The sequence below is a fragment of the Morus notabilis genome, unplaced genomic scaffold, assembly GCF_000414095.1.
Source record: "Morus notabilis unplaced genomic scaffold, ASM41409v2 Scaffold199, whole genome shotgun sequence".
Classification (NCBI taxonomy): domain Eukaryota; kingdom Viridiplantae; phylum Streptophyta; class Magnoliopsida; order Rosales; family Moraceae; genus Morus; species Morus notabilis.
In genome coordinates, this window is record NW_010366841.1 from 428,560 (window position 1) to 449,620 (window position 21,061).

A 21,061-nucleotide genomic window follows, 5' to 3' on the forward strand; every position below is an offset into this window, starting at 1 on the left:
TTTTCTATGTACTCTCTCTGATGATGAGATGTCATAATGAATGGAATGTAACGTGTGATCTGGGGACCATAACTGTCATTTATTGATAATTTTCCTGTTATTTGTTGGTATTTCTATTTTAGCCCATAATAAAAATAGAAATTACTCTTAAATCTCTACACATTAAAGGCATACACCTTATTAGATACATTAAAGCTCAAAATACCAAAACCTTAGTAAATCACTTTTAATTAAGTTTAACTTTATTTGACAACTCGCAACACATAATTATTCACATATAAACTCAACGTTGGATTAAGGATATAACACTAGATCATTTCCTTGCAAATTGTGTATATAAATGAAAAAACAAAGCGCAGCCACGCATGTTTATATTTTAAGAGCTTATAAGATATGCATATCTCCTGCATATATCATTAATCATGTTGCGTAGAATTATTGTAAACCATGAATACCGAAGACTTTTTTTTTCATTATTTTTTTATTGCAGTACGAGTTACATGATTGCATTTGCCGATTAGAGGAATTGAAGCAAATGACTAGCTGGATAATAAAAGCACAACAGACCATTTTATTCTCTTGGAGCTTATTGATTCACCGCAGAGGTTGGGATTGGCATATCATTTGGAAGATGAGATTAGAGAGGCTATTACTCGGGCTTATCATTTGGATATCTCAACTCTTGTATACTAATTGATGTGGTATATGAATTGTCATTTTTATATTGATAGGTGTTTAAAATTGTTAGTTTATCAATCCATCTCAAAAGTTTAAGCTTTTAGGATGAATTGATAAACTAACATAGTATCAGAACAAGAGCTCATAAGTTCAAACCCCCATAATTGCACTCTTTATCCCCATTTAAATTGTCATCATGTATTAGGTCTTTATATCTCGAGTTTAAATATTCACGTGCTGGGCTTTCTAATTAATTTACCCATACGATTGCCAATTGTCCAGTCTACACTTGAAAGAGAGTGTTAAAGAATAAAACTATTGTTAGCTCACCTCCTAATTGCTTAAGGTTTTGAGATGAATTGATAAATTGACAAAAACATTGCTGCATCAATTAATGATAAGAGATTGCATCTATAAATAAAAAGATGACAACTCACATACCAAATCACTTAGTATACAAAAATTAAGATTTGAATTGATGTACCTAGCATTATTCATTCTTTTTTCTATAGGATATCTTTAATTATCAATTTAGACATCTTATTGTGGGTCAGTTAATCAATATTGTACGCAATCTCTCCAAGTCACACCCGATGACATTATTTCCGTAGTTTCTATCTCCAATTCAATATATCTTAAACAATGTTCAAACTGACTTGCCTTTTGATAAAAAGTTTTGCCTTCCGTGTATTATATATATAAGAGCTAATACCATATATCATATCTCGTCTTGTTGTGTACGAGACAAAATGTTCCTTTGCATGGCTTCTGTTTTGTCTGCACCCGTAGCTTTTCTTCTCTCGTTAATTCGGAGATTATCAACAACAAGAATAAATCAAGTCCGACGTGACTTAGAAGTGAATCAACGGCGATCTGCTCGTTATCATCCTACCATCTGGGAAACCAAACACATCCAATCTCTTGATACTCCATACACCGTGAGTTTATTTAAGGAGCACTAACATTTATAACCTCTTATAATAAGTTATGAATTCTCAATGACTTCTTTTTGTTTTTTTTTTTTAAATTGCAGTACGAGTTACATGCCGACCGACTAGAGGAGTTGAAGAAAATTATTAAGGCGTTAGTACTAAAGGCCACAAAAGACCATTTTCTTCTCCTGAAGCTTGTTGATTCGATGCAGAGGTTGGGACTGGCATATCACTTCGAAGATGAGATTAGAGAGGCTGTTTCTAGGATTCATCAAGACAAAAATAGAAGTAATGATCTCTACATGACAGCTTTGAGATTTCGTGTTCTAAGAGAACATGGGTTATCAGTTAGCTCAGGTATACATAAATAATGCAAAATTCTACAAATATACATATAGAAATATAGGATCTTGCAACTGTAGGGTTTCATATATTGGTCGTATATCACGTTTCTGATCGTCCCGTTCACTTCGTTAATTCGAGTTGAGATGTGACTTTATATGAGAGCTTTTTACTGTAGTAAAAAAGTTATATGTGATTGTTTTAGAGAGCTTTTTACTGTAGCAAAACTCGAATTCTAAACTTGAATTGGCGAAATGAACGGGGCTGAAAAAAAAAAAAATATATATATATATATATATTGATATAGTGTATTTAGGTCCTACCGTAGATGCCTTTGTTGTTATCTGAAAACGCATTTATCTGTTTGGTGTAAAACAGACATATTTGACAGATTCAGAGGTCATGATGGGAGATTCTTGAAGAGCTTAATCAGCGACGTGGTGGGACTTTTGAGTTTGTACGAGGCCTCATACCTTGGAATGCCAGGAGAAAATGTTCTGGAGGAAGCCAAGAGTTTCACCAAAAAGAAGCTGACAAATTCTTTAACTGGGGGAATGGATAGTTATTTAGCTAAGCAAGTTCAACAGTCATTAGAAATTCCTCTGTATTGGAGGGTGCCGCGAGTTGAATCTCGAAACTTCATCGATCTCTACGAGCTCGACCCCGCAAAGAGTCCGGCTCTCCTTGAGTTAGCAAAGTTAGACTACAATCTAGTGCAATCTGTGCATCAGAAAGAGCTCAAGGAGCTAGCAAGGTAGTACTAACAGACTTCAGGTTTAATATATATACATACTTCATCAGAATACTGCGAACTAGTATTAACATGTCTGAATTTTTATCGACTGTAGTTGGTGGAGAGACTTGGGTTTCAAAGAAAATCTCGAGTTTGCAAGAGATCGGTTGATGGAAAATTATTTGTGGACCATGGGGAACATGTTTGAACCTCACTTGTCCAAATGCAGGATAGGAGTTACGAAATTCGTTTGCATACTGACAGCAATTGATGACATCTACGACGTGTATGGGTCCCTAGATGAGCTGGAGTGCTTCACAAATGCAGTAAAGAAGTATTACTATAAATGATCAGGATATGATTTTGTAGGCTGCAGATCTGCAATTAATTATCTTATCTTCATTATATCAGTTCTTCTTCTTTTTCTTTTTTTTTTTCGGCAGATGGGACATAGAGGCAATAAAGGATGTTCCACTTTACATGAAAATATGCTATCTTGCCATGCTTAAGTTTGGCAACGATGTGATCTATGACGTCCTTAAAACTCATGGCTTGGATGTTTCCCCCTATATCAAGGAAGAGGTACTAAAGACCTAAGAAGGCTAATATATGCCGACCGACTATATCTTATCCTTTTCACATATATTTTTTTTTTCTTTTTTTTTTTTAACCCCTTTGTTGCAGTGGTATAATCTTTGTAGATCATATCTTGTGGAAGCAAGGTGGTTTTACGGTGGATATACACCAACTGTTAAGGAATACTTCGAAAATGCATGCATTTCGGTCGGTGGACGTGCGGGGATCGTCCACGCTTGTATCTTACTCCTAGATCAGTTCTCCATATCGAAAAGCTCACTTGATTGCGTTATAAACCATGGCTCTAATTTGATTTATTGGTCATCCCTTATAACTAGACTTAGTGATGATTTAGGCACTTCAAAGGTATAGTATATGTGAAAATAAGTAATAATAAATTAGTCTAGCTTCCTCCTTGTAATTTTCCCAATCTTTTAACTGTTGTTTTTCACCAAATGATCTGATCAAAGGATGAGAGCAAAAGAGGCGACGTGGCGAAAGCCGTGCAGTGCTATATGGTGGAGAAAAACATATCTGAAGAAGAAGCAATAAATCAAATAAATGAATTGACAAGCTATTCATGGAAAATGATGAACAAGGAGATAAGCTCTAAGAACAATATTTCTCTGCCAAATTGCTTGGTGAGGATATGTTTGAACATGGCAAGGACTGCTCAGTACATATTCCAGCATGGAGATGGGATTGGTACTTCAGTCGGCGTCACCAGAGATCATTTAGTATCGTTGATTGTCAAACCTGTCACTTTTCAGACCAGCTTTGTCAAAGGAAATTGATCAAATGACAAAGCCCTTTTGATCTGGTGATTAACGACAGCCTTGTTTAGTCCTTGATTGATGGTCCCCGTTATGTTATTATAATAGATATTAGGTTAGTGCGTATGATAATATTTTGATTACACAAAAAGATTTTGCAATATTGAGCAAGCATTTATGTGATTAACGTGTTGTGCGTTTTCCTTTCTTTCTTTGCTTTTTTTTTTGGGGGTGGGTGGGTGGCGGCGGCTTAGTATGCTGTAAGTATTGTACGCTTGCTTGCCTGTGGCTATATATCCTAATTGTCGTATCGGCGGTGTTGTATTAGTCATATGGTATAAGATTATATTGTATCATGTTGTAATGTGTAGTATTGTATAGTTTTGTTACAATATTGCGTTTGGTTCTCTGTCCTAATAAGAATATTGTATAATACATTAGCACTAGATTCGTCTGTTTTCTACCAAAAACCAAAACTTTGTCAACTGAGCCCTTTGATCTGCTTTCTTCGGAGCTTATCTGAAAGCCATATTTATTGGTCATGATATTGACTCCTATGTTCTTTTATTGATTTTAAATTATATTCGTCTCTGTCTTGCGGTGGACTATTTTTATGAGAATATTGCTGAATGGGTCTAGATTCTTAACTTTTCTTCTTTATTAATACTTCTTTGACTAATAAATATTTTAATAAAGAGTAAAGAGTAAAAATTAAGATCTACACACTTTAAAAGAGTATTAAACTCCTTTTCCATAATATAAATATACTAAAGGAAACCCAGATTTTTTCTGTTCACACACACATTTCACTATTCATTGTACAGTGCGCGGTTTTCTCTCCGTTTTGCCCTTGCTCTCTCTTTTGTCTGGGGCGTTTTTGTCTTTTCTAGGCCGTGTGTTGTGGCTTTGCGTTTTTGCCTTTGCCTCTTTATTTTTGTTTGTCGTTTGGTTTCTAATGAAGCCCTAAGCCACATTTCTTTTTTCTGAAGGAAACCTAGATTTTTAATGTTCACACACACACTTCACTATTCATTGTACAATGCGCGGTTTTCTCTCCGTTTTGCCCTTACTCTCTCTTTTGTTTCTTCGCTTTTGTCTAGGGGCGTTTTTGTCTTTTCCAGGCCGTGTGCTGTGGCTTTGCGTTTTTGCCTTTGCCTCTTTGTTTTTGTTTGTCGTTTGGTTTCTAATGAAGCCCTAAGCCTCATTTTTTTTATGTCCATCTTCTTGCACCGTTCTTCCATTTTTTTCTCCGCTAAAAGTTTGCCCTCCATTTTTAGTTTCTTTGTTTTTCTCAGTCCTTAGTTGGTTTTGGTCCTTTGATCTTTTTGGCGCAAGCTTCTTCTGCTTGCTTCTGCTGATTATCCCCTGTTTTGATTGGGGATTTTGTCTGGGTTTCTTCTGCAATTAATTCGAGTGTCCTGTCATGTTTTCTCAGTGGTTTTGTTCTTGGCTTCCTCTCTCTCATTTCTTTTGCGCTGAGACCGTAGTACCAATTGCTTCTCTCTTGATTTGGTGATTGTGGCTGGTTCTTTCATTCAGTTTGGCCAGAAGTATTATGATGAAGAAAATGAAAACTGAGAAAAGATTAATCTCATTTCTTGTTATCAACTGAATACAAAAGAAGCTTATATACAGCTCCTGAATAACTGAAAAGAAGAAGACAAGTAAAACCAGTGAAAACTAATTCTGTTGATCATAACAAACTATACAGCCACTATATGCCAGCTCAGCAATACTAAAACTAATCAAAACATTATTACGCTTATTACAAGTATTAGACTTAAGTTAACAAACTTAATACTCCCCGTAAATATCCTTGATAGCCATCTTGCATAAAAAAAGAACGAAGTAACACAAGGCAAAGCTTTAGTGAAGGGAACTGCAAGTTGATGCTGAGAACGAACCGGCATGAGTTTGACGTGCCTTTTAGTAACCATATCATGAACAAAATGACAATCGACCTCGATATGTTTAGTCCTCTCATGCAAAATTAGATTGGAAGCAATATGAATTGCTGCCTGATTGTCACAGAAAAGAACCGGAGGAGAATGCAGGCCCTGGCCAAAATTGGACAAAAGTTGTCATAACCAAACCAACTCACTCAATGTGGCTGCCAGAGCCCTATGCTCAGCTTCAGCAGAAGAGCGAGAAACCGTCGTTTGTTACTTGGATTTCCAAGAAACCAAAGAATCTCCCACAAAAATACAAAAACCAGTCATTGATTTTCTAGAATCTGGACAAGAACTCCAATCAGCATCAGAAAATGCTTTCAACTGAATAGATGAATTGGCATAATAGAAAAGACCCTGTCCTGGGCTGGCTTTAATGTAACGAAGTAAGTGATGAACAGCTTGTAAATATGGTTCCCTTGGCTTGGTTAAGAACTGACTTAACTTGTGAACGACAAACGTAATATCAGGACAAGTAATGGTGAGATATAACAAACGACCAATCCACCTCCTATATTGTGAAGCATCCGACAAAGGAGAACCTTCATCAGCACAAAGCTGAATTTTGGCATCCATCGGTTCAGCTGCGGGTTTGCAAGCAAGATAACCCGAATCTTCAAGTAATTGTAAGGCATAATACCTTTGAGAAAGAACCAAACCTGCAGAAGACCGAGCTATTTCGAGACCAAGAAAAAATTTCAAATGACCTAAATCCTTGAACTTGAACTGACCATGAAGAAATTGTTTTAAACCATCAATGACTGCAAGATTTGGTCCAATGATGATAATATCATCAACATAAACCAGTAAGGCAAGAAATGAATCATCATCACCCATAGTAAACAAATAATAATCTGACTTGGACTGAATAAAGCCAAACTTGACTAAAGCTCAAGCAAGCTTGGAATTCCATTGTGACGAAGCTTGTTTAAGGCCATATATGGACTTGTTAAGTTTACAAACTAATCGATCACCATTAGAGTTTCTCTCCCCCTGATGATTATACCCAAGAGGAAGATTCATGTAAACCTCCTCAAACAAGTCACCATTGAGGAAAGCATTATTAACATTCATTTGAAATAGATGCCACTTATGGACTGCAGCCTTCAACAAGACTTTAACAGTGACTAACTTAGCCACGGGAGAGAAGTCTCAAAGAAATCAACACCCTCTTGTTGTGTAAATCCCTTGGCCACTAAATGTACCTTAAAATGATCAATTGAGCCATCAGCCTTGTGTTTAATCTTGTACACCCATTTATAGCCAATCGAATGCTTCCCTTTGGGTAAAACAACCACCTGCCAAGTGTTATTTGCCTCCCTAGCCAGTAATTCTTCTTTCATGGCATCCCTTCATTCAGCGTGCTTAACAGCTTGATGATAAAACTGAGGTTCCAAAGTAGAAGAGACATTCATAACAAACTGTTTATGAGAGGAAGAAAGTTTACTATAATCAAGCACCTTGGACAGGGGGTATAGGACCGTGAATGAAGAATCAAACAAATGATTACAATGAAAGTCCTGTAGATAAGAAGGAGGCCGAATAGATCTAGTAGATCTTCTTAGAGAGTGATCAGACATCTCAGGAACAAGTGGCAACTGAGGAACTTCAGAAAAACCAAAATCAGGAATGTCAGCAGAAACCTCCGGATGATTAATGACAGAGGAGTTTGGTAAGACCAAGTCAGGAAATGGATCAATGAACACATCATTGGATCCTATAGAGTGAAAGGGGAAAACCTCCTCATGAAAAACAACATCCCTGGAGATAAAAATCTCCCTGGATTATAGATCTAGCAATCTATAACCTTTGACACCAGGCGGGTAACCAATGAACACACATGCTCGTGCCCTAGGCTGGAATTTTGTTCGATGAGCTACTAGAGTAGATGCAAAAACCAAACATCCAAAAACTCGAAGGAAAGAATAATCAACCCCATCATCATACAGCAACTCATAAGGAGACTTATTAAGTAACAAAGGGGAAGGAGTTCTGTTGATCAAAAAAGTGGCAGTAAGGATGCACTCACCCCAAAACCAGATTGGAACACGAGATTGAGAAAACAAAGCCCAAGCAACATTCAACAGATGTTGATGTTTCCTTTCAACGACGAAATTATATTGAGGTGTGTCGACACAAGAAAATTGATGAAAAATCCCTAGTTTGTCAAATAACTCAGTAAACGCTAACTCCCGTGCATTATATGTTCTAAACTTTTTTATTTTAGCATTAAACTGAGTTTGTACCATGTTACAAAACCTAGGGACTATGGAAAGAACATCAGATTTTTATTTAAGTAAATAGACCCATGTAAACAGAGTACAATCATCAACCAAGGTTAAAAAATATCTATAACCGGCATGAGAAGGAATATGATAAGCACCCCAGATGTCACAATGCACTAAATCAAAGGCAGAAGCTAACAAATGATTATGAGAATCAAAAGACAAACGGCGTTGTTTAGCTAGAGGACAAACATAACAAGGGCCATGATTATTAAACTTGGAAACATCAACATTCAACAACTTTTGCAAACACATAAGCCTTTTAAAAGATAAATGGCCAAGCCTATCATGCCAAATCTTAGCAGTGGCAGTATTAACAAACAAATGAGAACCTGAATTAGAATCTGTGGATAACCAGCCACATTTATTTGCATCCAGCAAGTAAAGACCATATATTCCATCACCCCTGCCAATCGTCTTCGTGGTGTTGATATCCTGAATCATAAAAGAATCACACATAAAGTTCAAAGTGACCTTTGAATCATTAGTCAGGGCACTTACTGAAATCAAATTGAATCTAAATTGCGGCACAAAGAGTACATCTTTAAGAACAATCCTCGAATTTATCTTCACATCACCACACATAGAAACAGGTATACTAGTGTGATTGGGCAACATGACACTAGAGTTCTGTATAGGCTTTAAAAACGTGAAAAATTCAGCCTTTGAATATATATGCTGTGAAGCTCCAGAATCAACAATCCAATACTTGGAAATAGACAAAACAACACTTAAAGCTATTGACGAGTAGGTACCTGTAACGCAAGTGACATTTGAAACCTCGGGCTGATCATTAGATACCTTAGAAGACTGAGCCAATTGACTGGACAACAGGGCCAGCAATTGGTGACACTGGGCTGAACTTAACTATTGCACTGGGTTGCTGGAATTTTATGTCTCCATTTTGACTTCATTGCTTGAAACTTGATGCACAGAATTGTGTTGTTGCTCACCATACCGCTGCCTTGGCTTGAATCCTGGAGGATAACCATGTAGCTTGTAACATCTGTCAATAGTATGACCACAAAAATTGCAATGAGTACATAGCGGTCTTTCCTTCTTGTGGAACCGTGAGCCTCCATTATTTTGAACAGTGGACTTTTCAGACTTGTGTTCATTTGACTTCGCAGTAAATGCCATAGTACTAGCTGTGTCTAGACTAGTAATACTCCCAATAGATCATTGGCGTTCTTCTTGAGCAGCAAGTGCAAAAACTTTATTAATTGGAGGCATAGGATCCATGAGCAACAATTGACCTCTAATATGAGAATATGATTCATTCAATCCCATGAGAAAAGACATTATGTACTCCATCTGATAATGTTCATTAAGATCACGCACTCAAGCACACGGACACTTTCCACAGGAACAAGAAGGACGAAAATTGCTTAGTTCATCCCAAAGTGTCTTCAATTTCGTAAAATACACACTGACTGTATTCTGATCTCGCACCAGATTCACTAATTCGCGACGTAACTGGAAGATTCTTGGACCATTACTCTGCTGAAACCTATCTTTCAGATCCAACCAAATCTCAAGTGCGGACTCATAAAAAATGACACTAGCCGAAATCTCCTTAGAAACTGAATTCAAAATCCACAAAATCACTATGTTATTGTTCCTAATCCAGGAAGTTAACAGATTTGGATCATCGCCTTTTGGTCTCCTAATAGAACCATCAATAAACCCTAATTTGTTCTTAACAGAAAGACCAATCAGCATAGCCTGACTCCATGAGGCATAATTGTCTCCTGTAAGAGGTTGAGAAACAAGAATCAAACCTGGACCATCCGAAGAAATACGGACTCGAAGGATCATCAATGGCGGACTTGCCATTATCTGCTCTGGAATTCGCCATCAACAAGAAGCAGAGGAACAACAGATCAAAAAAATCAACAAAGATCGATCGGAGAAGACAACGACCGAATGAATGAAAAATCGAACATATCAAAAAAAAATTTGATCAGAAAAGTGGAGCATTTTTTTCGCTCTAATACCATATTATGATGAAGAAAATGAAAACTGAGAAAAGATTAATCTCATTTCTTGTTATTAACTGAATACAAAAGAAGCTTATATACAGCTCCTGAATAACCGAAAAGAAGAAGACAAGTAAAACCAGCGAAAATTAATTATGTTGATCCTAACAAACTATACAGCCACTCTATGCCAGCTCAGCAATATTAAAACTAATCAAAACATTATTACACTTATTACAAGTGTTAGACTTAAGTTAACAAACTTAATAAGAAGTGAACCTCCATGGTTTATGTAATATTTGTTGTGGGTTCTTTGATTTCTTTCTTGTGGGATTTTTGGATGCTTTTCGTTGGCCGCACTTTCATTTTGCTTCGTTTTGCTGCAAGTTTTTTGAAGATTTTTCTTGCATGCTTCTTTGTTGGTTTGATTTCCTCATTTAGTTTGGTTTCCCCTTAATTTTTTGTCAAGTCCATGTTCTGTTCTTTTCTGCCTTTTTTTCGTTTTTCTTTTCTTTTTTTGGTTGGGTTTTGTCTTTGTTGGTTTGGTTTCCCCTCTGTTTTTGGTCGACTCCATGTCCTACTTTTTTATTTGTCCCTTTTTTCCTTTTCGTTTTTTTTTTGCTTTTGTTTCGGTGGGTTTTCCTTCTTTTTGTTTGTTGTTCTCTTTTGTCATTGGCCTGCTTCAGGAGATAAATTTTTGTTTTTTTTTTTTGCTTTTGTTTCAGTGGTTTTTCCTTTCTTTTTGTTTTCTGTTCTCTTTTTTCATTAGTCTACTTCAGGAGATAAATTTATGCATAAAGAAGGTTCAATAAGCATCTTTTGATGTTCTTTGTTCCTGACTTCATCTGGTATACAGGTAAATAACGATTTTTTTTACTTTGGATTGATTAATTTGTTGATCTGTGATATTTAGAGTGCTGATTTAATTACTTAATTTGATGATCTGTACTCATATTGTTGCAGAGGCATTAAATGAACTGTTTCTTTTTTCTCTTTATCATTATCTAATTCTTAAAATTAGTGAAAAATCTGGAAAAAAAAATTGAGAACTTTTCCTTTCTGTTTTTCTCTTCTTTTTTTTTTTTCCCCCTTTTTCCCGTTTCCTAAACTCATTATTATTTATTTATTATTTAGTTTTTGCTTATTACATACGTACGTTGCTTCTGCCATCTGATTAAGCAATCTTGCTTCCTTAGTTTTTGCAGACCGACTTTGTTTTGCCACGCGTTCTCTTACAAGTCATGTACTGTTGAAATTTTTTTCCTCCTTTACTTTTATAAATATTGCTGCTATATCGGCATTATTATCGATCCCTTGCTCTCTCGCCGACTTTGCTTTGTCTCCTTCATATTTCATCTCACGTTATTTACTGCTCTGCTACATTCTCAATCATTTATTGCTCTCTCTATTCCTGTTCTTCTCCCTTGTGCTTGACTTTCGATCCTTTGCATTCCATCTTCGTTCATTTACTACTCTGCTTTAATCCTACTCATTTACTGCTCCAACTTCATGCCTTTGTATTTACTCACTTTCTCTGCTGATGTTTGAGTGGTTACTATTTCATATTTAAGGCAGTGTTTATAGTGCTTCAGGTATTACTCATAATCGTTACCTATAGCCATTCACTATTTGTTACTCAGTGTGGAGATATTTATTTGCTCTAATGATATTTATGTAGTTTGTGCTTTATTGTTTTACTTCATGAATACTGCTAATCTATGTCCGCTTTTTTCTTCTATTCTCTTTTCTTTATGTGGCAATGATGATTGGAATGGATTTTGACATCTTGAATTTTATGTAAACTATCTCAAAATTGATGCGACTGGATTTATCTCACTTGCATTATGATTTTGTCTACCTTTTTCCATCAAAATTTCTATATATTGTCTTTTTTTCCTTTTTTTTAGTGTACTTTTATCCTTTTGGTTTTTTTTTAGTCATATTTTCATTGAACATTTATTTGGACACATATCAGTCATGTTTTTTCTCCTCCCGGATTCTTCAAATTTTCCTATTTCATCTTAATTTTTTGACGACTTTAGCTTAGTTTGGCATATTGGTCTTTTTTTTCTATTGCCATACATTCCAATTGTATAGTCTTTCTTTGAGTCTTTAACCCTTGCATCTATTTTTGAATTGGATATTTTTTGTTTTTTCTGTTTTATAAATTCTTTTCACAATTTTCCTCTTGGTCACTTATTTTGTCCTATGTTTTTAGACTGGATCTTTTTCGTCACTTTACTACAAGTTAAGTCTTGCCTCTTATTGTTTCTTTGATCATTTTAATTATTCCATTGCCTTTCCTCTGCTATTCAGTTTTAAGTCAAAATGAGGAGAGGTCTGGAGTTCTATTTATTATTCTTTTCCTAATGTGATGAATTCAGTACTTTTCAAAAAAAAATTTATTTTGCAGCTCCAACTCCGAAGAACAATAAAAAAAGAAAAGCAAAAAATGTAGTATAATGTACAAGTCTTTTTACTAGATCTTTAAACAAAAAAAATATATATATATCTGTATGTATGTATATAAACCTTTTTAGTAGAACTTTAAATAAATATATATGTGTATGTATGTATATATAAATTAATATTGTAATGTAAAAACTCTTGACTTCTTTTATAATATAACAATCTTTTTCGCAACGGTAGACAAAAAAACTAGTTTTTATCTGAAAGGGGCCACATTTTTTGTCGACTGTGGACCCTAAGTTTCAGCCTGTCTTCCTCTATGGACTTGGGTGCCTATAATTGCGATCTCCATAATGGAATTTTAATTTGACCAGTAATTTCATATGTAAAAATTTGGTTGTATTCCACATCTTGCATGACACAAGTCATTACTCAATATTTTAATCATCTGCTGTACCCAACAAATTCTTCTCCAAAGTGACCTATGATTGATCCTTCCACACCCCCTTTTTCACAATGGGCCATGCATGTCACAAGTAATTGGCACTTAAATATGAAAACTTGTTGAAATTAAAAGAAACCTACCATTTTTTTTAGGGAAATTCTCTAACATGCACTTAAAAAATAAAAAGGAAATGTGCACTATTGATAGGAAGGTCTTACTGAAAAAAAAAAAAAAAAAATTTTAAAAAAAACCTTGTTTCTAAGCGACTTGTCTATATGGATTTCAGTTTTTTTATAAAAGAAGTGAAAAGGAAGTGTTTAGCCTAGACATCACAGTGGGGTTAAATCCACATGAACAAAAGTGCTCAATCTCAAATGATCAACGTTGAAAGAGAAAAGAATTTCCTGTTAACTCATCATTATATATGTTCCTCGAGGCCTGGCCAAGCATAGTAAATAACATTTGATCATAACTAAATTGTGCAATTTACCACGGAATATGTCAAATTAGTGTATCTGCCAACTAAGGAGATGGGAATGGGATTAATTAGTACGTTGTTGATCAAGACAAGCAATGAAAGAGAGAGATGATTAGCAAATATTTAATTGAAAAAAAAAATGCTTGAAGCACATATATAGATCATTTTGATTCCTTAGTCGGAGGCAGTGGCAAATATATAATAAGCTACTGCAAAAAGGCCATGCACAAAACACACGATCCCTCCAATGGACAGAAAATGGTGGTGCGTAAAACCACAGGAAGCTCTTGACTTGTGGTTGGACAAAGTCCCTATCACCAGCATGGACAATCCAACGGCGAATATGATCCTGATCAACCAACAAATTAAGGATGCAATATGAAATTATTAATCATGCCTCAACCATAGTACATAGAAGTCTCTAGACAATATTTATCTGTAATTCTTTCTACTAGATTAGACATTCATATGTTTCATCGTCTTGTTATGTTATGCAAATAATGTCCTGCCTAATCTTTAAAATCTCGTCGGTAAAATTCAATTAAATATATATATATATATATACATATACATACATACATACATCTCAGTTTTCAACCTTGTTGACAAGAAAATAGATACGACATTAAAAAGCTGAAAAACGAGAAGCATATGCATCCCATTTTAATTTAATTAAAATGGGATCTATTTTGATTGTTCTTACTGAAACTACCACATGAGTAAACTGTTTAACAAGGAAAAAAAAAAAGAGGGATTTGGTAATTAGATGTATATTTTCATCCTTTAACAACCAAGTAACTGTTAATTTCCAGCCAAACATATATATATATATATATATAAGTAGTACCATGTTAAAATGAGGCATGCCACTGAGAGTTGCCGATTTGGAGAAGCCTTTTGAACCTCATCTGGGGTACAAATGCAATTTTGACAACCACCAAGCAAGTTAGAAATTACATGGGCCACTACCAAAAGTGCTGCCGCAGCTAACCCTAGCTTGAATGCTGCTTCGCTTGGGTCTCTACACTCGAATATCCATAGCCGTAAGTGTTTCACCTAATTTTGCAACAATACATTTCCAAATTAGACCATGCAAATTAACGTTAATAAATTTCTAAATTAAACATATATATATATATATATATATCATAACTTAGAACCATTCTTTTCTACTAGACTAGAAATCTTGCAATGTAAAAAGTTAGCTACAAATATATAATACCTTGTTTTGTTCAGCTTCTGCTTGGATGCTGAGAATCCCGGCCACAACGTCGATCGCCAGGATCACAAGACAAAGAAGAATACCAGCTGCCTTAACCATTTTTTTTTATTTATTTTATTTTATTTTTTGTGATTAGATTAGATCAAGCTTGACGAGACTTGGAAGGAAGATTTTGAGGGGAATTTAAAGAAGAGTAAAGTTTTTTTTTAGAAGGGAATGGGATAAGTGGGTAAAAGCTTCTTTTGTCTACACGGTAATGAGGACTTTGTTTAATTTTTTTCTTCAGTCTTGGATTCCTTTGATAGGGGAACAAGAAAAGTAGAGCATAAACCAGCTCATAGAGGAGCGTGCCATTGGAATCTATCACGCACCGGGGGATCATGAAAAGATGATAGGACGAGTAATCTTTACGACCTTTTGACTTTAAGAGCTGATCGTTTGGACTAGTTTTTTCTTCATTTTGTGTGATCAATTATTATATAAGTGCTTGGTAAATAGTAACTTTAATTGCTTAGCACTAGTACAGACTTTTTACTTTTTCATCAGCTTTCTGCACTCGTTTCCTTTTCTGAGATGTGAACTCTCATTTCCCTTCTTTTTTTTTTTTTTTTTTTGGGGGCCCGTCGTGAACTATTCTTTGCTTGCTGTTGTTCGTAATGTTCAGTAGCTATTTTTTAACGGAATTTTTTTTTAGGACGCAGAAGGTTATTTTACTTTACTGTAAAATTTATTATTTTAATTATTAAATTAATTTTTAAAAAATTAAATTTGTATATATCTATATTAAAAATTTTATAATATGTGATGTGAAACTATTCTTATTATAAATCAGATTGTTAAAAAATTAATCCAACAGTTAAAATATAATTCTTATTTGTGGAGTAAAATAACATTTTTCACTATAAATGCGTCCTTATTTAACAGCTCTTTATACAAAAATATTTATTCAGCCATTTTTTCTATGTTAGGCACTCTTTAATATTTCCTTATATATATTCAAATTTTTTTTTTGAATTCTGATAATGTAATTTGTTCCCAAATGAAAAAAGATAAGCTCATTCATTTCACCGATTCGAGTTTTGTTACAGTAAAAAATTCTCAGAAACAGTCACATCTAACTTTTTTACTACAGTAAAAAGTTCTCATATAAAGTTACATCTCAACTCAAATTAAAAACGCGAATCAGCGAACTAAACGGGACCCGAAAATTTGATGGTATGGCATGAAAATGTATTTTCTCAATAGATGCTTTAAAGTGTAAAATATTTATACGATAGTGCTTATTTTAATATTTTAATGTAATTTTAATTAAATATAATGATAAAAAAAATATACATTGCCCTCTCATGAGAGCTCCCTCTTGCTCGTATTATTTTAACGTTGAACTAACGTATTGCTGGTTATTGATTTTGTACGAGTATTTCGACAGAACGAACAAACATATAATACATAACGGGGCATTAAGAATAAGATAGTGCAAGAGACAAAAAAAAAAAAAAAAAAAAAAAAAAAAAAAAAAAAAAAAAAAATAATACATAAAACAATTTTTTTTTTCTTCAAAATAAAAGAATAAGCTAGCTTGCTTTGCTCGAGGGCAAGTGGGAAATTGACGATGGTGTGCTTTATTCCACTATCAAACCCAAAAATACTAATTTCATCTTGTCACGTCAAATGAGACCCAAAAAGGCAGCTTAGAAGTGGGAAAAATAAAGCACCGTGAGTTAAAAGGAGCTCGATCAAAGGACGAAATAAAAGGAAAGGTGGAATGGACACTTTGAGGCAAAAATTGAATTATATATATATATATATATATATATAATAGTACATCCTTAGACTGGATACAAAGATTGAAAGCTAAAAGGGAAGCCATGGCAATATTTCAAGGAGATTTGTGTTGCTAGGACCGTAAAAATAAACTGCAGTTAGATTTCTATTTATGGCCATAATATTTATGTGAGAAATTATTTATTTTGTATACATTTTTACTTTGACTCAATTTTGATCACATTCAACGCTCGTATTCCCACACTATCAATATGATGCCCTTACAAAGAAGATATTTCAATAGTTATTGGATCCGTTTAGTTCGCTGATTCGAGTTTTTAATTCGAGTTGAGATGTGACTTTATGTGAGAGTTTTTTACCGTAATAAAAAAATTAAATGTTACTGTTTCTAAAATTTTTTTACTGTAATAAAATAAATTTTAAATTTAAATGAGTTTAATAACTAAATTTTCGTGACAATTCAATATATATATGTATATATTTATTTATTTATTTGCTTCCTTCGATGAGAAGAAGACTAACAAGGAGAAAAGTAGTTAAGAAGGCCCCACAGAAAAGCCATGATACGACCCATGGGACTCTTAGGCGTTATTTCTACAAGGTGGCTCACTTCGACACTCGATAAAGTGGACTGGAAGATGAAAAACAACTAATAAGTAAAAACAAATGCGTATTTAGCTTCACTTTTTGTGGTCAGGAGATTAGAAGACTAGCTTGATTGAGATATGATGAATACATGCTTGTTCTTATTTCTCTAATAAGCATAACAAGAAAACTAAATTGATGAATTATGCTGACCGACTTATATTACAGGAAAAAAAACAAAACGGAGTTCGCGCACGAATAAGCAAGTCTCAAACATTTGTAAATTACACACAAGGTTTTTCATACGTTTGCCGGTTGTCGCATCATGTGCCGAAACCGTTTGTTACCTAGATTCGTTCCCTAATTTGAATTATGGTTCGTGGTTCGGTATAATATTTTTTCTCATAAAAAATACACGTAAATCAAAAATAGTTCTAATCACATGATTTGAATCCATAAACCAAACGCTAGTTAGTGATTTGATTAAACTTCAACGATATGATCTATGAGAATGGATATTTTTACGTGTAAGATGTATTGTTTTTAATGTAAGTACTTATAAATTAAACCGTTAAAATTTAATTAAATAATTAAAATTTACTCTAATGGTAGAGAAAAATAATGTGCTCTACTATAAAAGTTCTAAAGTTTGAGCTTGAGTGGGTTAACTATCTATAATTCTATATCTAGAAGGATTTTTTTTTTCATTTTTGTACCCAACAATTTGAGGTTATTAAAAAGTTACGCTGTTCTTTAAATTGTATCACATTGATATCTTCATATTTGAGAGTAAATGATCTATTTATATATGGTATGATTTTTAATAATAACAAAAATTCAGGTTATTAAAATTGAAAAAAAAAAAAAAACCCCCATATAAAAATGATATAAGCTGAACCAAATTTACATGCACCGTCCCGTATGTTAGAGGGACGAAAGAGAGACAAAAGCCCACTAAAGCATTAACCCATTCACCGGACTTCGTTCACTTTGAACAGAGCCCTGGTCCTACTCAGGGTAAAAGGCCAACACTTTGAAAGGAGAAAGAGAAAAATAAGTCAAGACTTGAGATAATTAAAATTAATAGGTTAATTATTTACATTAGTTAATAAATAGGTTAAATTACTATTTTCGTCTATAACTAGTCTGGTTATAAACCATAACTTGACAAGTTATTGTCCATAATTGTCCATAACTTGTCTGACTATGAACCATAACTTGACAAGTTTATGTTGATCCATAACTTATCTAGTTATGAACCATAACTTAATAAATTATGACCTATTAATTTTTATAACTAAAAATTGACTTATATACTTTCTTAAGCTTTTCATAGTGGCCTATTTTCTACCATTTCTCCATTTTGAACTATGTAATGAAGCCCAACTCATAGGTAATGTTGAACAACTTAAAACCAGTATGTTAATTTGACTATATAGCACCTCTAAGAGGCGGTTGTTGATTTTTACCATTATATTTCATTTTCTTTGATTCAAATCATTTCAAGTGGTATAAAGTTTATATTACCCTTCATTTATATCTAAATTCCCGACCCTGAATTTCCTATTAACCATATCTAGTTTCGGGGGTAAAAATGTCTTTATTCATTGAATACAATGAATAAGGAGCTAATATTCCACTATCTGGAAACGGAAGATATTATAGCACAATATAATGGCCAAATATGTGGGTCCATATGACTGTAATCTTCACAATATCAAGGGGAAAAAAAAATACCATTACCGAGTACCAACATGCCAACAATTAGAATCTTTGTGCCCATAAAACAAACTTATAAAATGACGAGAGAGAGTCAATCACCCATTTCACAGTGATCCAACCTCCAGCCAAATGTGTTAATGTAAACTAATGAACGCAGAAATCACACAGAATACGACGATTATAAACTCGTAAAGGAACTCTATCATGATTACACGATGATCCCCCAACTTTTAAAGTCTGTAACTCGGGTTAAACTCATAGGTAGGTATTGCTGAAGAGCTAGAAACCAGCAGGCATAATCAAATAAACAAGAAAACTAAACAACCGACAATCACAGGTAAAAACGACAGAACATGCTAACCTGAAATCTCTAACCTCTATGTAGATGTCCAAAATACTAAAACAGAAAAGAGAAAAACAAACAAAACAATTATTGCATAACATACCAATGAATGCAATAAATACGCAGCTAATATCTTCCGCTATCTGAACATATTACATCTAACAGTCTTTATCCACGCAGACCTTCAAAGAGACACACATTCTTCATACTTGTACACTATAAGTAGATTCTTAATTACCACTATTAGAGAGAGAAGGGGGAAAAAAAAAAAGAATAAACATTATACCCAAGAACCCAAAAAAAAAAAAAAAAAAAAAAAAAAAAAACAAAAAAAAAAAAAAAAAAAAAAAAAAAAACACATATGAAATAAAGAAAAAGAGTCAGTCATCCATTTCGAGTTGTGCTTCACAATGCCAGAGATCAGCTATATATATATATATATATATATATCAAGTAACTCATTCACCATCCAACAAAATATGAAAATTGTAAACTATTAAATTTCAAGAGAAAAGAGAAAAAAAAAAAAAAAAAAAAAAAAAAAAAAAAAAAAAACATAAACTAATGAAATCCTACAAAAGACAAAGGTGATAAACTAACTCGCTGAAATCACTTCCAATTACCAGCATCTACTTAATCCATATTCTTCCTTTAACGCTTAACCAGCACTACTCTAAGCCGAAAAGAAAAGAAAAAGAGAAATAATTCAGTCCAAAAGCAAACCTAGTAAAGAAAGATTCAAAACCTATTCGGGGGAAGAGAATTGCGAGCAACAGAACTCGTGATTCTGCTCATGTCGGCGAGCCTCTCGAGCAAGCCCAGCTGCTCCACGGAGAAAACGCAGCAACCCTTAGAGTAGAGCGTGGTCTGAGCAACCGGCGAGTTCACCAGTACCTGCAATAGCTGGTTCCCGTTCAGCCTTCCCAGCCCACCGAAAGACTCGACGCCGGCGGATGAGGATGAAGAGGCGACGGCGGGCATGGACTGGAGGGCGGCCAGCTGAGCCTGAAGGAACTTGACGTACTTGTACGCCTCCTCAAGCATGGTCGCCATGTCCATTTTCTTGTCCCAGGGAAGAAGCTTCTGGAGGCACCGAGTCTTGTCGCTGAGTTTCTGCCGCCGCTGCCTCGCCAGAGCACTTCCCCGCGGAACCATCGGAGGCGGCGGCGGTGGAGGAGGGGAAGCCTGGTGATGAGAAGTGCTGGTGGAGTCGGCACGCAAGCGTTTGAGCGACGAAGACGACGGCGGCGAGTATTCCTCTCCAGCGGCGGAGGGGGAGAAGTGGTCGAGCGAGAGGAGATCCGGTAAGTGATGGAACGCCGGAGATTCGGTGTCAGCAAACATGAAATTAAAAGGCGGCGTCGGCGTCACCGGCGGCTGAGGCGGACGAGGAAGATGGTTTGTTTCGTCGGTGAAGTCAGTGAAGGGCAGAGGTTCGGGTTTGGGAGTAATGGCGTTGGGGAAGAAGACGAAACCGGGCGGAGGAGGGATGGTAGTGGAGGAGGAGGAGAGAGAAGTGAAGTCGGAGAGTAAAGGAAGAGAGGAGAGAAGAGCATCCTGGTTGGGAGTGGAGGTGAGGAGAGAGAGAAGGCTGACGTTGGAGAACATTGAGTTGAAGGTGGAGATGTCGTCGGAGGAGCATTCGCCGGCGGATGCGGCGGCGCTGTTAGCCAGGAAGCTCTCGTAGTCGGACTGGAAATCTGTGTCCATTTTGATTAAGAAATGGATTGTCAATCTGAAGAGGAACTGAGGAAGAAAGGGAAAGCGAGTTGTGTCAATTACTGAAAGCAGAGAATAGCATTAATTTGCATTTCCTTCGGGTATA

General features: G+C 35.1%; 4 protein-coding genes across 4 annotated transcripts; 1 reads left to right on the top strand and 3 right to left on the bottom strand.

Moving 5' to 3' along the window:
- The first annotated feature begins 1,423 nt into the window (after positions 1-1,423).
- LOC21401268 (probable terpene synthase 9) lies at positions 1,424-4,119 on the top strand. The gene is made up of 7 exons (XM_010111256.2): positions 1,424-1,616; positions 1,712-1,967; positions 2,331-2,706; positions 2,801-3,019; positions 3,129-3,267; positions 3,370-3,627; positions 3,732-4,119. The coding sequence occupies exons 1-7, from the start codon at positions 1,428-1,430 to the stop codon at positions 4,053-4,055; spliced, it is 1,761 nt and encodes a 586-aa protein (XP_010109558.1). The 5' UTR covers positions 1,424-1,427; the 3' UTR covers positions 4,056-4,119.
- A 2,077-nt stretch (positions 4,120-6,196) lies between these two features.
- On the bottom strand, positions 6,197-6,820 carry LOC112094104 (uncharacterized mitochondrial protein AtMg00810-like). The gene has a single exon (XM_024174219.1). The coding sequence runs from the start codon at positions 6,818-6,820 to the stop codon at positions 6,197-6,199; it is 624 nt and encodes a 207-aa protein (XP_024029987.1).
- A 6,818-nt stretch (positions 6,821-13,638) lies between these two features.
- Positions 13,639-15,232, bottom strand: LOC21401269. Its single transcript, XM_010111257.2, has 3 exons — positions 14,802-15,232; positions 14,427-14,635; positions 13,639-13,928 (listed from the first exon to the last, which is right to left on the bottom strand). The coding sequence occupies exons 1-3, from the start codon at positions 14,898-14,900 to the stop codon at positions 13,754-13,756; spliced, it is 483 nt and encodes a 160-aa protein (XP_010109559.1). The 5' UTR covers positions 14,901-15,232; the 3' UTR covers positions 13,639-13,753.
- A 4,742-nt stretch (positions 15,233-19,974) lies between these two features.
- On the bottom strand, positions 19,975-20,946 carry LOC21401270 (transcription factor bHLH117). The gene has a single exon (XM_010111258.1). The coding sequence runs from the start codon at positions 20,944-20,946 to the stop codon at positions 19,975-19,977; it is 972 nt and encodes a 323-aa protein (XP_010109560.1).
- Between the last annotated feature and the right edge of the window lie 115 nt (positions 20,947-21,061).